The sequence below is a fragment of the Strongylocentrotus purpuratus genome, unplaced genomic scaffold, assembly GCF_000002235.5.
Source record: "Strongylocentrotus purpuratus isolate Spur 01 unplaced genomic scaffold, Spur_5.0 spur5_scaffold_16, whole genome shotgun sequence".
Classification (NCBI taxonomy): domain Eukaryota; kingdom Metazoa; phylum Echinodermata; class Echinoidea; order Camarodonta; family Strongylocentrotidae; genus Strongylocentrotus; species Strongylocentrotus purpuratus.
The window spans coordinates 18,704,143-18,720,640 of record NW_022145601.1 but is presented as its reverse complement, the minus strand read 5'-3'; the positions used below and the strand labels follow the sequence as shown (position 1 = coordinate 18,720,640).

Here is a 16,498-nt window from a genome sequence, read left to right as displayed (position 1 = left end):
TTGCACAGTACATGCTGCATATATGCAAAAGCGTATCTGCTGCATGCATGCATGCGCTGTACGTACGTCGTACACACTACTTCCTGCATGCATGCTCAGACAACCTTACAACCACAAGAGGAGCTAGACGGGAACGTTAGAAAGTAGAAGATATAACTTAAGTTAATTCTAGGCCCTTTTACCTCATATGACGAGAATCGGACCAAATTTTGGGTAGCTAACATACGGATCTAGGTTGGACCTGCGTAGTTTTTAAAGATTTTTCATCGTAAGCTGTGAAAAAGAGTAAAAGGCGAGAGTATGGCGACCGACGAATTGGCACAGAAGTTGGCCCGCCGAGATCGGATAAACGAAGGGGATGAGCAGGGGGACTCGCGCCGCGTGCAGGTGTTCAACGTGTACACAGAATTCAAGGAGTTCACCAGGAAACAAATCAAAGAGTTCGAGAAAGTGTTCAAAAAGTAAGTGTGGCGTAGTACTAGCTCTCGATGTCTTGTCATTAAAATTGAATTAAGTCTGTATTTTTCAGGTTACAAGTAGAAAAAAATGAATTATAACATGACTAGACTAGATCTAGACTGGTCTCTAGACTAATCAAATTCAAAATGTCTTTCGATTTGATTTTGAATTGAAACGAAACATGGGCTGGAAAATAAAGTTAGAAGGAATAAATGCTTCATCATTCATGTTTAAAAAAGTGTACCAAAATATAGACTCTAGATAAAGGTCTATTTTGCTACTATAAAGTTCCAGAGCTCCACTCTAACATTTTTTTGTTCAGGATCCGGACTGAAAATTTCGAGTCCATATCAATTATCAAAAACTATTAACTTAAGCTAAGCCTTAGTTGTGTAGAATTTCTACAATTTTTGGGTCCTGATCTCTGAGGACCTAGATTTTGGGCACCCAACAGCCTAAGTGTTCAAAAAATAATCTTAAAACTTATCTGTTTGATTTTACAAACTTAATAGTTCTCTAACTCTATCTTTCATTTCTGTAGTGTAGGCCTAGGCCTATGCCCTTCTTCTTCTTCTTCTTCAAGATAATCTGCCTCCTTCAATACTGAAGATTCTTGCAGATGCCGTTCTATCTTACTCCTGATCTTTTTTAAAATAATTTTATTTTCATCTCAAATTCACCTTGAGCATTTGATTTGAAGTGGGTTTGGCATCTATAAGTATTCACCTGGCTGTATGCACCTGTCTTTTCGGGCTCCTTAGTAAGACTATGTCTTATAATGCCCTCCAATAGTTCATCAGTACACCACTGCAAAGAGTTCGTTCCTTAATACAATAGGTCCATCGCTGGATTAATATTCATATTATTTAACAAAGGGAATGGTACTACTTCATTTGCATTTTAATACATTACATGTAAACATAGTAGCTAGTACCACCCCTCCCCCTCTCCCTTATGACTAGAGATTTTATTCCTACTGCTATAGAGCCTAAGACATTGGATTTGCACCAGTAAAATTGTTTGTAGTCATCAGATACCTACATGTAGACGTATCTATCAGCTTTAATAGAATGAATATACAAAAACTCTACTGGTACATGGCACATGCATGGAAAGCAATATGACTATAAAACTGACGTTTTTTTAATGGGTTTTAAATTGCAGTCTAAAAAGACAAAGGTTTTTCAATAATGGTTTTCCTGTACTAAGTGTTGTGTTTTTACATGTTTGTGTAGGGCTTACTTTACCAGGGATCTATTACATAAAGGCCCCAAATTTGTTACTTTGGAGTCTTTGTATTGGACCCACTCCCCCCCCCCCCCCATTTATTTAAAAGTTTAAATAGGGGCCATTGCATACAGATCATAAATTTTTAAATCTCATCCCCCCCCCCCCCCCTGTGAAAGAAAAACCCAACTACTGTATAAATTATAAAAGGGTATATTGAGTCAATAAAAATATAAACATAATCCAATATGTAGTGATACAATAACCCAAATACCTAATTTCACACATTCATCTACAAATCTTTGAGATTGACAGAACAAGGTCGGGAAATGAGCTCAATCAGATTTGATCTATTTACATGTAATCTGTTTCAAAGGGTGCAGATTGCAAAAGTGCAATTATTGGTTTTGCAAATTGAAAGAGGACAGCTGAATAACTTCATGAAGTACAGAGTTCATCTACCGGTATTTATATATGCAGAGCTCAACACTTAACATACACCCCCACCCCCCCCCCCCCCAAAAAAAAAAAATAAGACTGCTGTGCCTGTACCTGTGCCCCAAAACTAAAATTTAAGAAGTTGTTGTTGTTGTTGTTGTTTGGTATTATCGGCGTTTCATTCTTTTTTAGAATATTTACGCCTTTCACTTTATTTTTTTTTTCTTCTATTTTTTGGTACTATTTGTAAATTCATACTCTTCTCTTTTTTAACATGGGGTTCATTATTATGTGAATATGGGCCCTAACATTTCAGTACAGACCCCCTATAATGTTTGTGTAGAACTAGAGCCCTGTCTATTTTGGGAACACAGAATTAACAGTTTAAAATAAAGACCGGTACAGGAAAGTGTAAGTTGTAAAAACAGATAGAAAAGGACTTGCAACATTTCAATATTCCATAATTAATCCTGAGTATTTCCTCATGCTTTTCCTCTTTTAAGCTACCATAGTGTCACAATACGCCGTTTTATGGTTACAACAATGCGCATGCAGACATGGGCGCCATTTTAATATATGGGTAAACAAACCATTGACCTCTGGAGGTCAGTGGTTTACGAGTAAATGTATGTAAATATGATGTGAGCGCATAGCACAGGCAGTGACGCAACATGCGCATCTAAAAAAACATTGACGACATCACTGCCTGTGCTGTGCGCTCACATTATATTTGCATGACATGACAGCTAGCCAATCATCAGATGATCGGTGCGCTCTCATAACAGGGAAAAAAATTATTTTTCGGGGGCTACTTTTCAAGCTTGCCTGCATGAATTTAACATTCTAAAATTTGTTTTGCATTGAATTCTATGCAAATTTTGGGGCTCTTTTGGGCATTTCCGGGGCTATTTTGCTAATTTTCACTAATATTAATAAGCCCCATCCAGTTGTATGATTGTCATACGAGATGGCTTACGGGTGCAGCGGGGGCATGGCTCTTTATTTTAATAGTTTTCTTTCGAAATGATGCTCGCTATACAACCTTTCGCCATAAATCGTTTCTGTATGCGACGCTCAGACTATGTAAATTGTTATTACATATCATATCCATTTACATGTAGCTAGATCATGTACACGTACATGTATCTGTACCATGAATTCTGGTAGCTCGTTCATTCGTGTCTCCTTAGATCTAGATTGATTTAAAGTTCCTGAATTAAGTCCTAACTTCTGGTAGCTGAACCCAGGGTATTAAAGATACTTAGATTCCTAGTATCTAGGCCTACATATTTGTGTTTTGTTTGGGGACCTGGCTTTGGGTTGAATTTTGGAGAGGAACTTCCTCCTAGAATAGATATGGTAGTGAAGTGTGACCTCCCTCACTGTGTAGGAAGGAAATACAAAAGACCTGGCTCTCGCCCACTGCTGTTTATTGTATGTTCACTTTTAGTCTGCGGTTTCCAGGGTGGTTTCCAGGGTGGTTGCAGAGTACAATGTACAGTACAGTAGTTCACAATATTACAGGGTTTAGCCAACCAGTACGATTTAGTTGTATTTCGTACAATTTTTAGAAGCAAATACGACAGTACGATTTTCCTCAATGAAATACTTCTTTCTTTCTTTTTTGGTGTGTGTGCCATTTTCAATGGCAAAATGCCTACGCTGTCCTGTAAAGTATCCTACAAGCATCTCACATCGGCAATTTGGGGATAGTTCATTGGTTCATTGAAGTAATTGAACACAACAGTCGTGGTGACATGCATATTCAACCGATGATCCATAAAAAAAATTTCTTCCGCGTTACAGTCCGTGTTTAATTTTAAGAATACAACTTTTGGTATTAAAGAGTACAGTTTTTGAACTCCAGAGGGTTGGCAGGTCTGGGTTTACTGGCAGTTGGTGAGGGTTTTTTTTTTGGGGGGGGGGGGGGGGGGGGGAGGGGTCATTGTTATGATACTGATCAATGTATTTAGGCATTTGCCATAGAGATTGTATTCCCATCAGGGAAAAAAAATACTTTAACAATTTCAGGGGCTACTTTTCAAGCTTGATTGCATGAAAATTACAATCTTTAATTTGTTTTGCATTGAACTCTATGCAAACTTTCGGGGGCTCTTTTTAGCATTTCGGGGGCTAATTCACCCGAGCCCCCATGTATTTTTCTCACTGATTCCCATTTGGTTTACAATTCAGAATTATATTGTAGTTTGTATTGTACATGTAGTAGTACAGTATAGATTTTCAATATTTTCTATGGGACACACAATAGATGCTGAAACTCCTCTGAATTTGATTTATAAAATAAAAAATCTTTACTTTAATTTTTTTCTGATATTCAGCTTTAAAACAAAAAATATTCCTGCCACTCTTGCACCCCTCCCTCCTCACTGGTACTCTCCAAGCAAAATGTAAACTTTTTAATAAAAAATGATCTTAACTGAGATGTCTGTCACTTTAATATTACACAATTACACAATTACACAGTGGAGGCTTGTTCAGAAATTCAAATTTGTTAAGTTGTAAACCGCCGCAAAAGAGCCACTGCCAGGTTTTTTTTTTTTACATGAATGGCAACTGCTCCCCAAAAATAGGTCTTGTGCATATAATTCACTGAGCTCTTGTATTTAAATAAGCTACAGAAAAGTGAAGCTCATTACACTTAACATCTTCAGTAAAGATACAAATGTTGCGGTTTCGCCTTAAGTGATTTTTATTTTTGTATGTATTTGTCCACATAGTTTGATAACCAAGACTATGATTCAACACATGTGACCCATTGATCACAGGGAAGCTAAGATTTACAAATCTTTTACAAATTGTCTGATCAAAGTGCAACTACACTGTATTCTAATGATTTCGGAATAGATCTGTAAACACAATGTACTTGTACTAACTTGAAGCCTGAGGGTAAGGAAGTGACAAGACTCTTTTTTCAGTTTTAAAGTTTAACAAATTTACTGACCCTCAACCTCCTCTCCTATTTGCTTTTTACATTCAAGTGGATAAAATCCCATTTTCCTGGGTGTTGATAAATGAACAGATCCACTCACATTACAGGATTTGTAAACATGCACGCGCAAAATGGTACAGTGCGAATGGGAGAGGTGCAATCAAGGATGTCGCAGAGTTGCCAATTTGTTTGTGATCGATTACAACTTTACAAATTTGTAACATTCTTATTTTCTTTTAGAATTTCCTCAAACTTTCACCCCTGTTTTTCTGGATTTTCAACTTTTGTTAAAACCAACTTAATACCAGTGTGGACTTCCCCTATAAATTCTTTACCAATTTGAAGAATGCTGAGTTTTCCTCACATCATGTACATTGTATGTTGTAACTTGCAAGCAGTAGAATTTCCTCTGCTATTGTATTAGTCTATTACCTGTACAAATACTGTATATCAGTGTATCCTGGTAAAAAGAGGAACCATTGTCATATTGGCAAGTTGGTTGATATTGGTATTTAATCTCAACAAACTTCCCTTTACAGTGAAAGATATGTCCGATCCAAAAGGAAAAGGAAGCTTCATACTTCTTCTTACTCAATATAGACTCAGACTACATTTGTACAGTATGTAGGCCTACTCGTGACCGTGACATCCTGTTTGTATGCAGTGTTTTCAGTTTCATTTTAAGAATAAGACATTTTTTTCAATGTCATGAGGAAATGTTTCTAGTCGGTTTGATAATGAAATTATTGAATTTAAATCGAGTCAATTGAATATGAAAGTGAAACATAATAGTTATGAAAAGAAGGAAAATGGCAGAATTCTCAATTTGTCTCGGCTACTGCCCCCCCCCCCCCCCCGAAGGAAAAATAATGAGGCTATTATAATGTTTATTTCCACAATGAATTGACTCAAAAATGTATACATCTGAGCAGCAGCGAACCAACTTGATTGGTCTATTTTGGGCCAGAAAGAAATTACACATGCAAATTAGCCCCTGAAATGCCCAAAAGAGCCCAAGAAAATCAGAAAAGAGCCCCCGTAAATTTGCATAGAGTTCAATGCAAAACAAATTTTAGAATGTTATTTTCATGCAGGCAAGCTTGAAAAGTAACCCTCGAAAAATAAATATTAATTTTTTTCCCTGTTTGGAGCTCTCCTTGCTTGGGCTGCCGTCAGCAGTTATCTGTTTAAACCTGAACTGGCTAAAGTGGCTATTGTTCACAATTGCACAATATGTACTGGTACATTAAAATGTATGTGGAAAATATTGAATATCAAATTACATGGAATCCCCTCATTTTAAGAATAGGAGATTGGAGTCTAGGAATCCTTTGTACTTGACCATAAATCCGCAATGAAACACTTGAGTGTTGAGAGTGTACAACATGTACTTCTTCCACAGTAAATCAAGCTAAATAAAAAGGTGCGTACTCCAATGCAATATAATGTAAATAGCGCTATAAACCCGGTGAAGTGGTTTAAACAGTGGTAGACTGCTTTCAAATATTTACAATGCAATGAACCATGTATAGAACAGTCGTTTTTGTCCAAACATGTATCTTCTTATGATTGAATTGGTTCAAATCAGCCGACGCTGAGTAGCTGGCACAATTTTAGGGAATTTCCCTTTTAGAGGGGGTTTACCTATCCTCCACCCAAAAACAATCTTGTTTTGAATCTTTGTTTAGAAGTGACATGGATGTTGAGTTGTACTGAAGGTAAATCTATTTACCTTTCAAGGTGAAATCATTTTGTTAAGGAAATTGGGGATTTTACCTATTCAGGAATTTGACAAATAACTTAATTTGACAAATATACATCTTATAAAGTTGAATCTATGCAGTATTCCAACACTACTTTCACAATGAAATTATTTTGTTGGGAAAATAGGGGATTCGGTCTTGCAGGAATTTGGCAAACAAATTTGATTATACACATGCATCTAAATTTGTTTAAAGCTGACTTACCAGTATGCAGTATTCCTACACTAAACTAACAGGAAATGAATATATACCGTAAGTTAAATAAATGACGCAATAAATGAATAGATGCATTGACGATATACATGTACACGGGATGTACCGGTATTTGTCATATTCTGTGGTATGTGTTAACTTTAATTGTCTGAGAGATTAAAAAATGATTGATTTTCTAACAAAACTGGCAATTTTTGTAAACTTTTCAACAACAGTCTTGCCCGTGAACATGTATATTGTTTTCAGAGACATTGAATTTTATTGTATCACGGTAGCGATTGAAAGAAAAATATTGTTGTTGCCAATTTGAAAAAAACAATATGTGATCAATTTAGCAAGGGTCAAACATACTTGAATATTCAACATACATTGAACATTCAACGTACATTGAACATTCAACGTACATTGAACATTCAACATACATTGAACATTCAACGTACATTGAACATTCAACGTACATTGAACATTCAACATACATTGAACATTCAACGTACATTGAACATGTTCATGTGAGATACATGTAATGCCTTTATGGCTCGAAACAGATGATAAATTATTTAGTTATCGCACAACATTGACTACTGTACATAATGTATGCGCTCCGGATTCTGTACTACATGTAAGCAAGCCAGCACAAACGCGTGCAGGAGACACATAACTGTTTTTGCAGGCTGCCAATTCTTGTTATTGTAACCAGGGGGTACTTATGGAAATTAGCTTGTACAGCGGCTAGCGATGGATACAGGTGCTTGTCTCGCTTGAGAAATGTCTTCATCTAGTGATGGTTTCTAGCTCTATCATCCTCCTCTATAGGCCTGTCTTCATCAGCTCGAGTTTGCCAAATAACCCGCTATTTTCAGACTTGGGATATTATCCCGGAGCCCAAAATTGCGTCTTCACCAGACCGATACGCTCATCACAAACTAGCTCGAACGGGATCAAATAAGCCCGATATTTCCCAAATAATAATAATAATAATAATGAACGTTATTTGTATAGCGCATATCACTAACATAAAGAAAGTCCCTATGCGCTTAGAAAAGAAGGGAATAGAGATAGGGCGGAATAGAAATTAACATTTATGCCTGATACATGAAAATAATTAATTACAAAACAACAATAATAATAGTGGGATATTTTGGAAACAAGACCAAGATTTCCTCGGAATATTTTCTTGACCAAATATCCCACTAATTGCAACTGTGGGCTGATGAAGACGCAAATTAGCTGAATAATTTGCGATTGGGGTAGTTAAAATATCAGGTTATTTGGCAAACTCAAGCTGATGAAGACAGGCCCTTGTCATCCTCCTGCCTCAAGCTTTCTCATACTGGACGCAACTCTCCCTTTCTCTACTCTTTCTTTCTCTCGATGACATCTGTGCCCCCCCCCCTTTCCCTTTGTCTAACGTATCCCTCTGTGATTATGTCCGTACCTTGCTTTCAAACTACCAGCTCTCTTTGTTTAGCTATATAATAATAAAGGCACTACATTTTTTCTAGTCTGAACCCCGGTGGGGTCACTCCCCTGCAAAGAGTGACACGTATGACCGTTACCACCAAGGCATATAACCCCCTTTAGCGGTCAATTTCAAGGACATTTTGTGAAATTTAACCCCCTTTTTACGTCAAAACAAGGACAAAATCGTAATTTGGAATACCCCTATTTATAAGATTGTAAGGACACTTTAAAGAAAGTAAGAAACGTCTTAAAATGAAACGTCTTATAAAATAATGCCTTTTAAAGAAACGTTGTATTATAAAACACATGTTTGAGTATCGTTTCAAACAAAAACTCAATAAATAATCAGGGTCCCACTCTAGTCTAAACGTTGTATTGTACCAAAATCGTATAACCAGGCAAGGCTTATCGAGAACATGCACTAATGATTGGACAGCTGTCCTTGTCAAAAGTAGTTTATTTTTATACGACCTTTCTTTATACAATGTTGTTTTCTAGTCGAAATGTTCCTTTCACTACTAATTAGTCATACAGGCTAATTAGTAGTCCAAGGGTATTTGCATGAGAGGAGATTCATTCTGAATTGATATGGACAATGGAGTCTGGAGACTGGTTCTTAATCAAGTTCATGTTTGAAGTGTTGCCCGAGTTTCTATTAAAACGATAATGATAATATTAATCATAATGACAACAATAATAACATGCCTTGTTTACCCAGGGAAGCCTCACCAGTAATAGTACTGTTCTCCCTGAAGCTGAGGGCCAAGCAATCATATTATTACCAGGCAACAACATTAAGACTTAAAAACAATTAATTAGCTGTACCATTAGGTATGACAACTGTTACTAGTCTTTTGCGTGTTGCCTTTTGTGCTCTGTTTCTGTTTCTCTCTTGCTGGTCTCTCATTATGTGTAGACCAGTGTTCACATTTCAACTTAGCATCTGATATTATTGGGGATAAAGTAAACTCTTTTTTTCTAGCTGAATGTTTAGCTATAAGACATGAGGCTGATTTTCAGTACACTGCATATAGAGCTTGAATAGAACAAACCTCCAGAAGAATGAATTTGCACAAAATTTGGATTTTTAGAAGTCATCCAGGGTCACCATGTCACCATACATACCCCTATACCCTATACCCCTTTAGCCTGCCCAGCATGCACCTGTTTGTAGTTACCATAGAAACCATACATTATAAACCCTGCCTCCAGGAGAGGATTCTTATTTACAGCTTTCCTCGACAAGGTCACTCTAAGTTCAAGGGTAATCCTCTCCCCTTCCTTAACTGTGTCCACATTTTATATTATAGCCTATATGCCTGTATGTTTTTGGTATGTGTTGTTGTTTTCTTGTTGTTTTTGTATCTTTATTTTAGATGGTTATGGTTTTTTGTGGTCTAGAATATTATTAGTATCCATCACTAAGTCACATTATTTGTGGAGTGCAAGTAACCCGAGATCTAAATCTTGAGAATAGTAATGCCTATATTTTAATAAAGCTCTGGGACCCAGTGGTGCTTGGGGTACTAGGGATGCTGTCAGCGCCTTTGGAATTGATAAGATGCCTCAAAAAAGTTTAGAACCTTCCTTTTATTTTTGCCTGTCAGAGAATGCTAGGGTGCTGTAGAAAGTACTCCAGGGCCCTGTTTCATAAAACTTGTTATCAATATTAAAGGTAAAGACCAGTTATGGTCATGCGATTGCATTGTGAAAGAAACGTTGTGGAATCGATCAGAAAAGGTTGATCATCTAGCATCTAGCATCTGCAAGGTTCTGGAATCATCAAAATGATAAGAAATTTGGCCCATTCTTCGTAAAGTTACAACTTACAAGCACTATACACAGAAAGATGTATATGGGACTACCCTATATCTCTCACAGACCATGAGAGAAACAAATTTACGAAATATATGAATTAGTAGGCGGTTTCCCGGCAAATTTTGTATCATCATGTATTAGTCAAAACATATTCTTTCACATGATTGGTAATGAGAGCTTCCATTTCATTTTTTGAAATTGGGGCGTTTCCAATACTGGTCTTTACCTTTAAACAAGATACAATAAATGTTGTACGCTACTGAAACCCTTAGATTTGATTGGCTTTGAGCGGATTTGTCATAGATCTGTGGCAGTTATTATTGATAACAAGTTTTTAAAAAACAGCACCCAGATGCCTCTTGTAAACTAAATTTACAGCAGCACCCATGCATGTTGACTGTAGTACTGAGACATTTCACAGGTCACATGGGGTCAAAGGGCACTTACCTCAAGCTTCTGAGGCTCCACAACATGACACGATTCACAATAAAGACAATGGGGTATTGAATTTCTACACCGCAATAGACATGTCATCATTCATTTGCTTTACAACTTCCAGTGATATACTGTCTACATACACGTATGCACTTCTGCAGGGCCTAGGAATGGAGTTACGCTCATGCGATCTCTGTTTATTTTTTTCTTTTTAACGAAGAAGACAAATAGTCTGATAAGAGGACTAATTATGCCAGAAATATGTATATAATGTCATCTCTTAAGAGCCAAAAGGTCGGTAACAAAATATTATATGAGTTAACGCCCCTCTGGCTTTAAAGCAGACAATATTTTCTGTAACATTTACAGAGGTCCTCAAAAAAGAGTTTTCGAAAAATCAGCTAAAATTTGAAGCTTTCTTCAACCCTGTTTCTTCCTGTAAATAATTCTCTTAAATTTTCAGTTGTACATACTTTGTGAATTTCTAAAATAATTACTAAAATGTGCAAAAATGGAATTCAACTGCTAAATATTTAATACATTGAAGATTTGGCAGTAGTGCCTAAATGTCACATAACACACAAACTTGAAATAAGCAGTATTTTTTTAACGTAATGCTAAATTACTTTTTGAGGTTTTTATGTTAATTCCTTGCATTTTGTCCACCTGTAACAATAATCACCGACACTCTTGCTATTACTAAAATGTAAATATTAATTTAATAAAAAAGAGAGATATCAGATTCAGCCAATGTGCTAGAATTAAAAAACAGAGTTTTCTCTCTCAAATGCAACATATATCCACCTTTAACGTGACATAGATTTTATTTTCAGTTTCCCTGACTGATCCCGTCCTTGTGCTGAAGTCATCAGGCTAGTCTAAGTAGGACTAGTTGGCCTATACCAGCAAATGCTTGAAATAGTTTGGCCTTGTGCGACTGACTTTGAGGGGTTAATTCATGTATTGCTTTCTATGGTGAGAAGTGTTTTGCAGTCTGATGTGTTTGTTGCGGTGCAGTTACAGTCAAAATATTTTCTTTCATTGTTTTGAGAGCCATGATAAAAAGGAAAGACTTGTTTATTAGATTGATTGATTAGTTGAGACAATGTTTTGGAAAATATCTTTTCTCTAGTCTCATGATTGCCAATTCTTTTCATGCCTATTTGAATTGTTTAGATTTTTTGGAAGGGGGTGGGGGGGGGGGGGGCTGGGGTAGGCAATTTGGTTACATTGTAGGTAAATATGCATTAGTGTAGTATTGTTATCGTGAAGTGTTATCACTGCTGTAATGATAAAAATAATAATAGACCGTGCTTATATAGTGAATATCACAATATGTCTCTATGTGCTGTAAGAAAGAGTAAAAAGGAAAGGAGGATAGAGTAACATAAGAAGAGTGAGATATGCTCAACATTCTTCCTCTCGTTAACATTGGAAAGTATTTGTTAAGTAGTGTTATGGTATTAGTACTGAGTAATAATAATAATAATAATAACTTTTATTTACCCAGGGTAGCCACTTCAGTTATGAAACTGTTCTTCCAGCGGGCCCTGCATAACATAATATGTTATTACTACCCTTCTCCAATCTAATATGCTGAGCGCCTAGCTAGAAGGCAGAAGGTCCCATTGTTATAAGTCTTTGGTATGACTCGGCCGGGGTTCGAACCCACGACCTCCCGTTCATGAGGCGGGCGCTCTAACGACTGAGCCACCATGCCCGGTTACAGTCAAAGTTACATTTGTCTTGAGATTTATCAAACTGTATGAGTTACAATGCATGCATTAATATCAGTCATGCATGGTAAAACTTTCAAATGATTGCCTCACATAGCAACAACCGATGGAATATTTGAACTGCCCGTTCTTACCAGTAGAGTTTTTTAGATTACTTTTTTAGCACTTTTACTACATTACCATAGCTGCCAACCAGTACGATTTAATCGTATTTCATACAATTTTCATACAATTTCCTAAGAGGGGTATTTTTTTGTGTGTGCCATTTTCAAGCATCTCACATCAGCAATTTGGGGATGTTCGTTGGTTCATCGAACACACCAGTCATGGCGAAATCATGCATACATGTATTCAATCAATGATCCTTACAACAAAATTCTTCCTGTATGTAGGAACTGTAATAGGCATTGATCCGTGTTTTTTTAAAAATACAACTTTTGGGATTAAAGAATATAGTTTTTGAACTCCAGAGGTCGGCAGGTCTGCACTACATGTGTACTCTATTATTCAACAATCTCATCTCATAAATAAAAAAAGAGAATTTTGTTCATGTTTGATACTGAAACTTAAAAGTGAAAACGTCATGCTCAAAATCCACACTCCAGCCTGTTTTTCCTACTAGCTGCCATAGCGTTCAAGCCCAGTCAGAAAACTTCAAATAGAGAGTAGAGACTCTCTCTCTCTCTTTCTAAAAGTATTTATAGACGCACCATGAGTCACAGATTCAAATCGAGAACGCCAGGGAAATTATGCATGCGTCGGTCGGGGGGATGACCTGACAACCAAGGTCACGCACCTTCCTCATTCTGCTGAAGTTGCCTGACGAAGAGTGTTCGTTTCCCGTCTTTTGCGTGTCCTGATTTTTTGAGCCAACCTGTAAGTGTCAGTTGTTAACGCGTTCTAGTTTGATATGCATCTAGTCATTTGCGATGCATCCGTGTATATGTGTACAACTGTTGGTGTACACTGTGAGTAAGAGTACACATTCAAATGGAGATAGTCTGCATCTGTAGAAATGGACTTGCATACTCTCACCTGTGTAAAGTCTTTTTAGTGTATATGTATTATATATTTTTAAAGGCGTTATCTGGCTAACTTTTAGAAAGTGCTTCAATGGAATCGCTCAAATTAGAAATACAATGTTTTTTTAAAATAACTTAATGAAGTTTATGTTTGTAAAAAACAGGCACTGTTTTACTGTATTAGATGGAATTGCTCAAATTATTATTTTTTTAAAAACTTTATGCTTGTGAAACATGCAATATTTGACTATATTTTAGAAAGTGCAAAGATGGAATTTCTCAATAAAGGCTCATTCAAGATAAGTGTTATTACAATTACATTGTAACATTGAAAATCATTAATAAGAATATATTATAACAACACATGAAGTGGGAAAAAAACTGTAATATAGACTGTTTGTCTACTGAGAAAAAATTGCAATGTGGCTAAGCAGAGCTGGATACTTGACACATAGGTTATCGTTTGTTCAAGCGCTTTGTTTTATTTTATTGCAATTTTTTAATTTATTTTTTATTTTTGAGTTGGTCCTTGTCAGTATTTAGTTGTATATTACCAGGGCTTCGGAAATTACTACTTTGCCTTCTAATATTTGAAGTATACATGAACCAAAAAAGAAGAAGATGTCATCTACATTGTATTCGCATGATGATACATACAAATGTAATGTACATAGTGTAATTGAGCATCGGCGATGCTGCAGGTGTTTCCGATGAGAAAAAATGGGAAAATGAGGAAAAATCTGCAAAAAAACAAGTGATTGAGCAGATCATCCATCTTTAAAAATCATATTCTCCTATGACAGTACATGTAATGTCATTGAGCGGCCTTGTGTGATGCTGCCGGTGTCTTAGATGAGTCAGAATCAGCAGTTCAGCACCATATGACTAATAATCGGTTTATGATATCATCATGTATTCATGCTGCATGCTTATCTCGGCCCAGATACCGTGTATCACTGCACATCAATTCATTAAACTAATGTAATAAAAACATTAGCATGGGGTGGTAGAGTCTAGCGAGAAGTGTGACAGACTCTCGTGAAATGAATACCTCGTCAAATAGTCACTCATCTATCTTTTCTCATTTTGACTGGTAGATGTATTTTGAAGTACGTTTTATTTTCCTGTGCATCTGGTTGGTACCAGGAAAAAAACAATGCTGTTCTTTGTCATTGTAATGTTCATATTACATTGGTCTCTGTGTGCCCCTTTCTCTTTAGGAGTCGCCACTTCATGTTATCACATATCATTTTTCATCTATTTTCTTTTCTTTTCTCTTGTTTCTTTCTTTTTCTCTTGTTTCTATCTTTTCTCTTTTTCTTTGTTTAAGAGGGAGATCTCTCTGATACATCACAATTTTTATATCACAGTTTATTTTACCCCCCCCCCCCTCCCCCTCTCTCTCTCTCTCTCTCTCTCTCTCCCTCTCCTTCTCGTTTTCTCTCTCTATCTATCTCTCTCTCTCTCCCCCTCTCTCTCTCTTCCTCTCTCTCTCTCTCTCTTTCCCCCTCTGTCTCTTGCTCTCTCTCTCTCTTTCTCTCTCTCCATCTCCATCTCCATCATCATCATCCCCATCCCTCCACCTCCCCCTCCATCTCTCCGCCTCCCCTTCTCCCCTTCTCTGCTATCTCTTCCCCTTGAAAACCAGTGGGAGTGGTGGATATCTCGGTTCACCAGATATCCTCTGTGAGACACAAGAAGGGCTCTCTTCAGAGAAGATTCCTCAAATCTCTTTCCTGATCCCTTGGAAGACGGTTGTCATCCCGATGCATCCACGTTATCTTAGACGTGTTGACAATTATGATCTGATGTATACGGCTTCCATGGATGCCCGGGAGCATCGCTCTAGATATGTGAGGCATCCTCAAGTGCTCACGTATCCTTAGAGATATTCCTTCTAAAAGACAATGCCTGCAGAAAAAAATTGTGTGTTGCTGCTGTTAGCTTAGAGACCATTTGCATTTTATGACTTATTTGAATGAGTTGATAGGAGTTTGAAGAAGTGGAAAAGAAAGGTACATCAGCATACTGATGACAGCTCAGTAATATTATTTTTGATTAGAATGAATACAATTGTCAATTGAATAAAAGGAATTTTAGATAACAAAATGTTTAAAGACATTGAAATACCCATATTCATTTAAATTCTAAGCATAATTTATATAAAAGAAATACATTGGACCATTAAGCAATTAGCTCTAAATAGCCATAAGCCCACAAACCTCTGACCAAACAATAGACATACAGGCTTCTTAATAGGGGATTAATAGGGTCATTAATTTTATGAGCTAGCATCCAAGTACCAAATAGCTATGACAGCACGTAAAGTATACATGTCTTACCAAGTTGTCACATGCTTGATGTTTGTATCACTCAAACCATGAATATTACAGTCCATCGACAAGTCGGTCTGTAAACTTCTGTATTGGACCAGTGCAAATATTACCAGACTTAGCTGTTTGGAGAAATGTATATTTATTCATTGTAGGCCTGCTTGTTGGAGAAGAACAAATTTATTTAAGGTAGGCCTGTTCATTGACTGCGGAATATAACGACCAAAGCTGTTCTGTGAAGAGCTTGGCAAACTTTGTCTTGAAAGTTGAATAGCTTGTCTGCAAAACTTTGGTACTACCCAACCCAACTACTGGTACTCATTTAAAGTGACATGGTAACATTGCCTCAGATTCTGAAAAAAAATCCTGGATTTAGCTCATGCTGCAAATCATAATTATCAACCTTGTTTAGGGTCAGTCAGGAATCCCATGACTTTTACAAGCCATCTCAGTATCAAGATATTTATGATTGGAAATCGAAATTTCACTTTTTGTTTTCCTAACGGTTTTCCTAACACTACATTCTATTGGGGGAAAAGAGTATGGTACAACCGGTCACTCAAAGATTTTTACTTTTTTGAGGCACTTCCTGATAACTTTGAAGCGCAATTTTTGTTAGGGCTTCAATATTACACCATATCAC

General features: G+C 36.8%; 1 protein-coding gene across 1 annotated transcript in view; it reads left to right on the top strand.

Annotated features, from left to right (window-relative positions):
- Positions 1 to 98: 98 nt before the first annotated feature.
- The window catches only part of LOC752071 (EF-hand domain-containing protein D2), a 29,091-nt gene continuing 12,691 nt past the window's right edge, over positions 99 to 16,498 (top strand). The window contains exon 1 of the mRNA XM_011676239.2: positions 99 to 461. Within this exon, the coding sequence (XP_011674541.2) occupies positions 301 to 461 (161 nt within the window). The 5' untranslated portion in view covers positions 99 to 300. The remainder of the gene's footprint in view (positions 462 to 16,498) is intronic.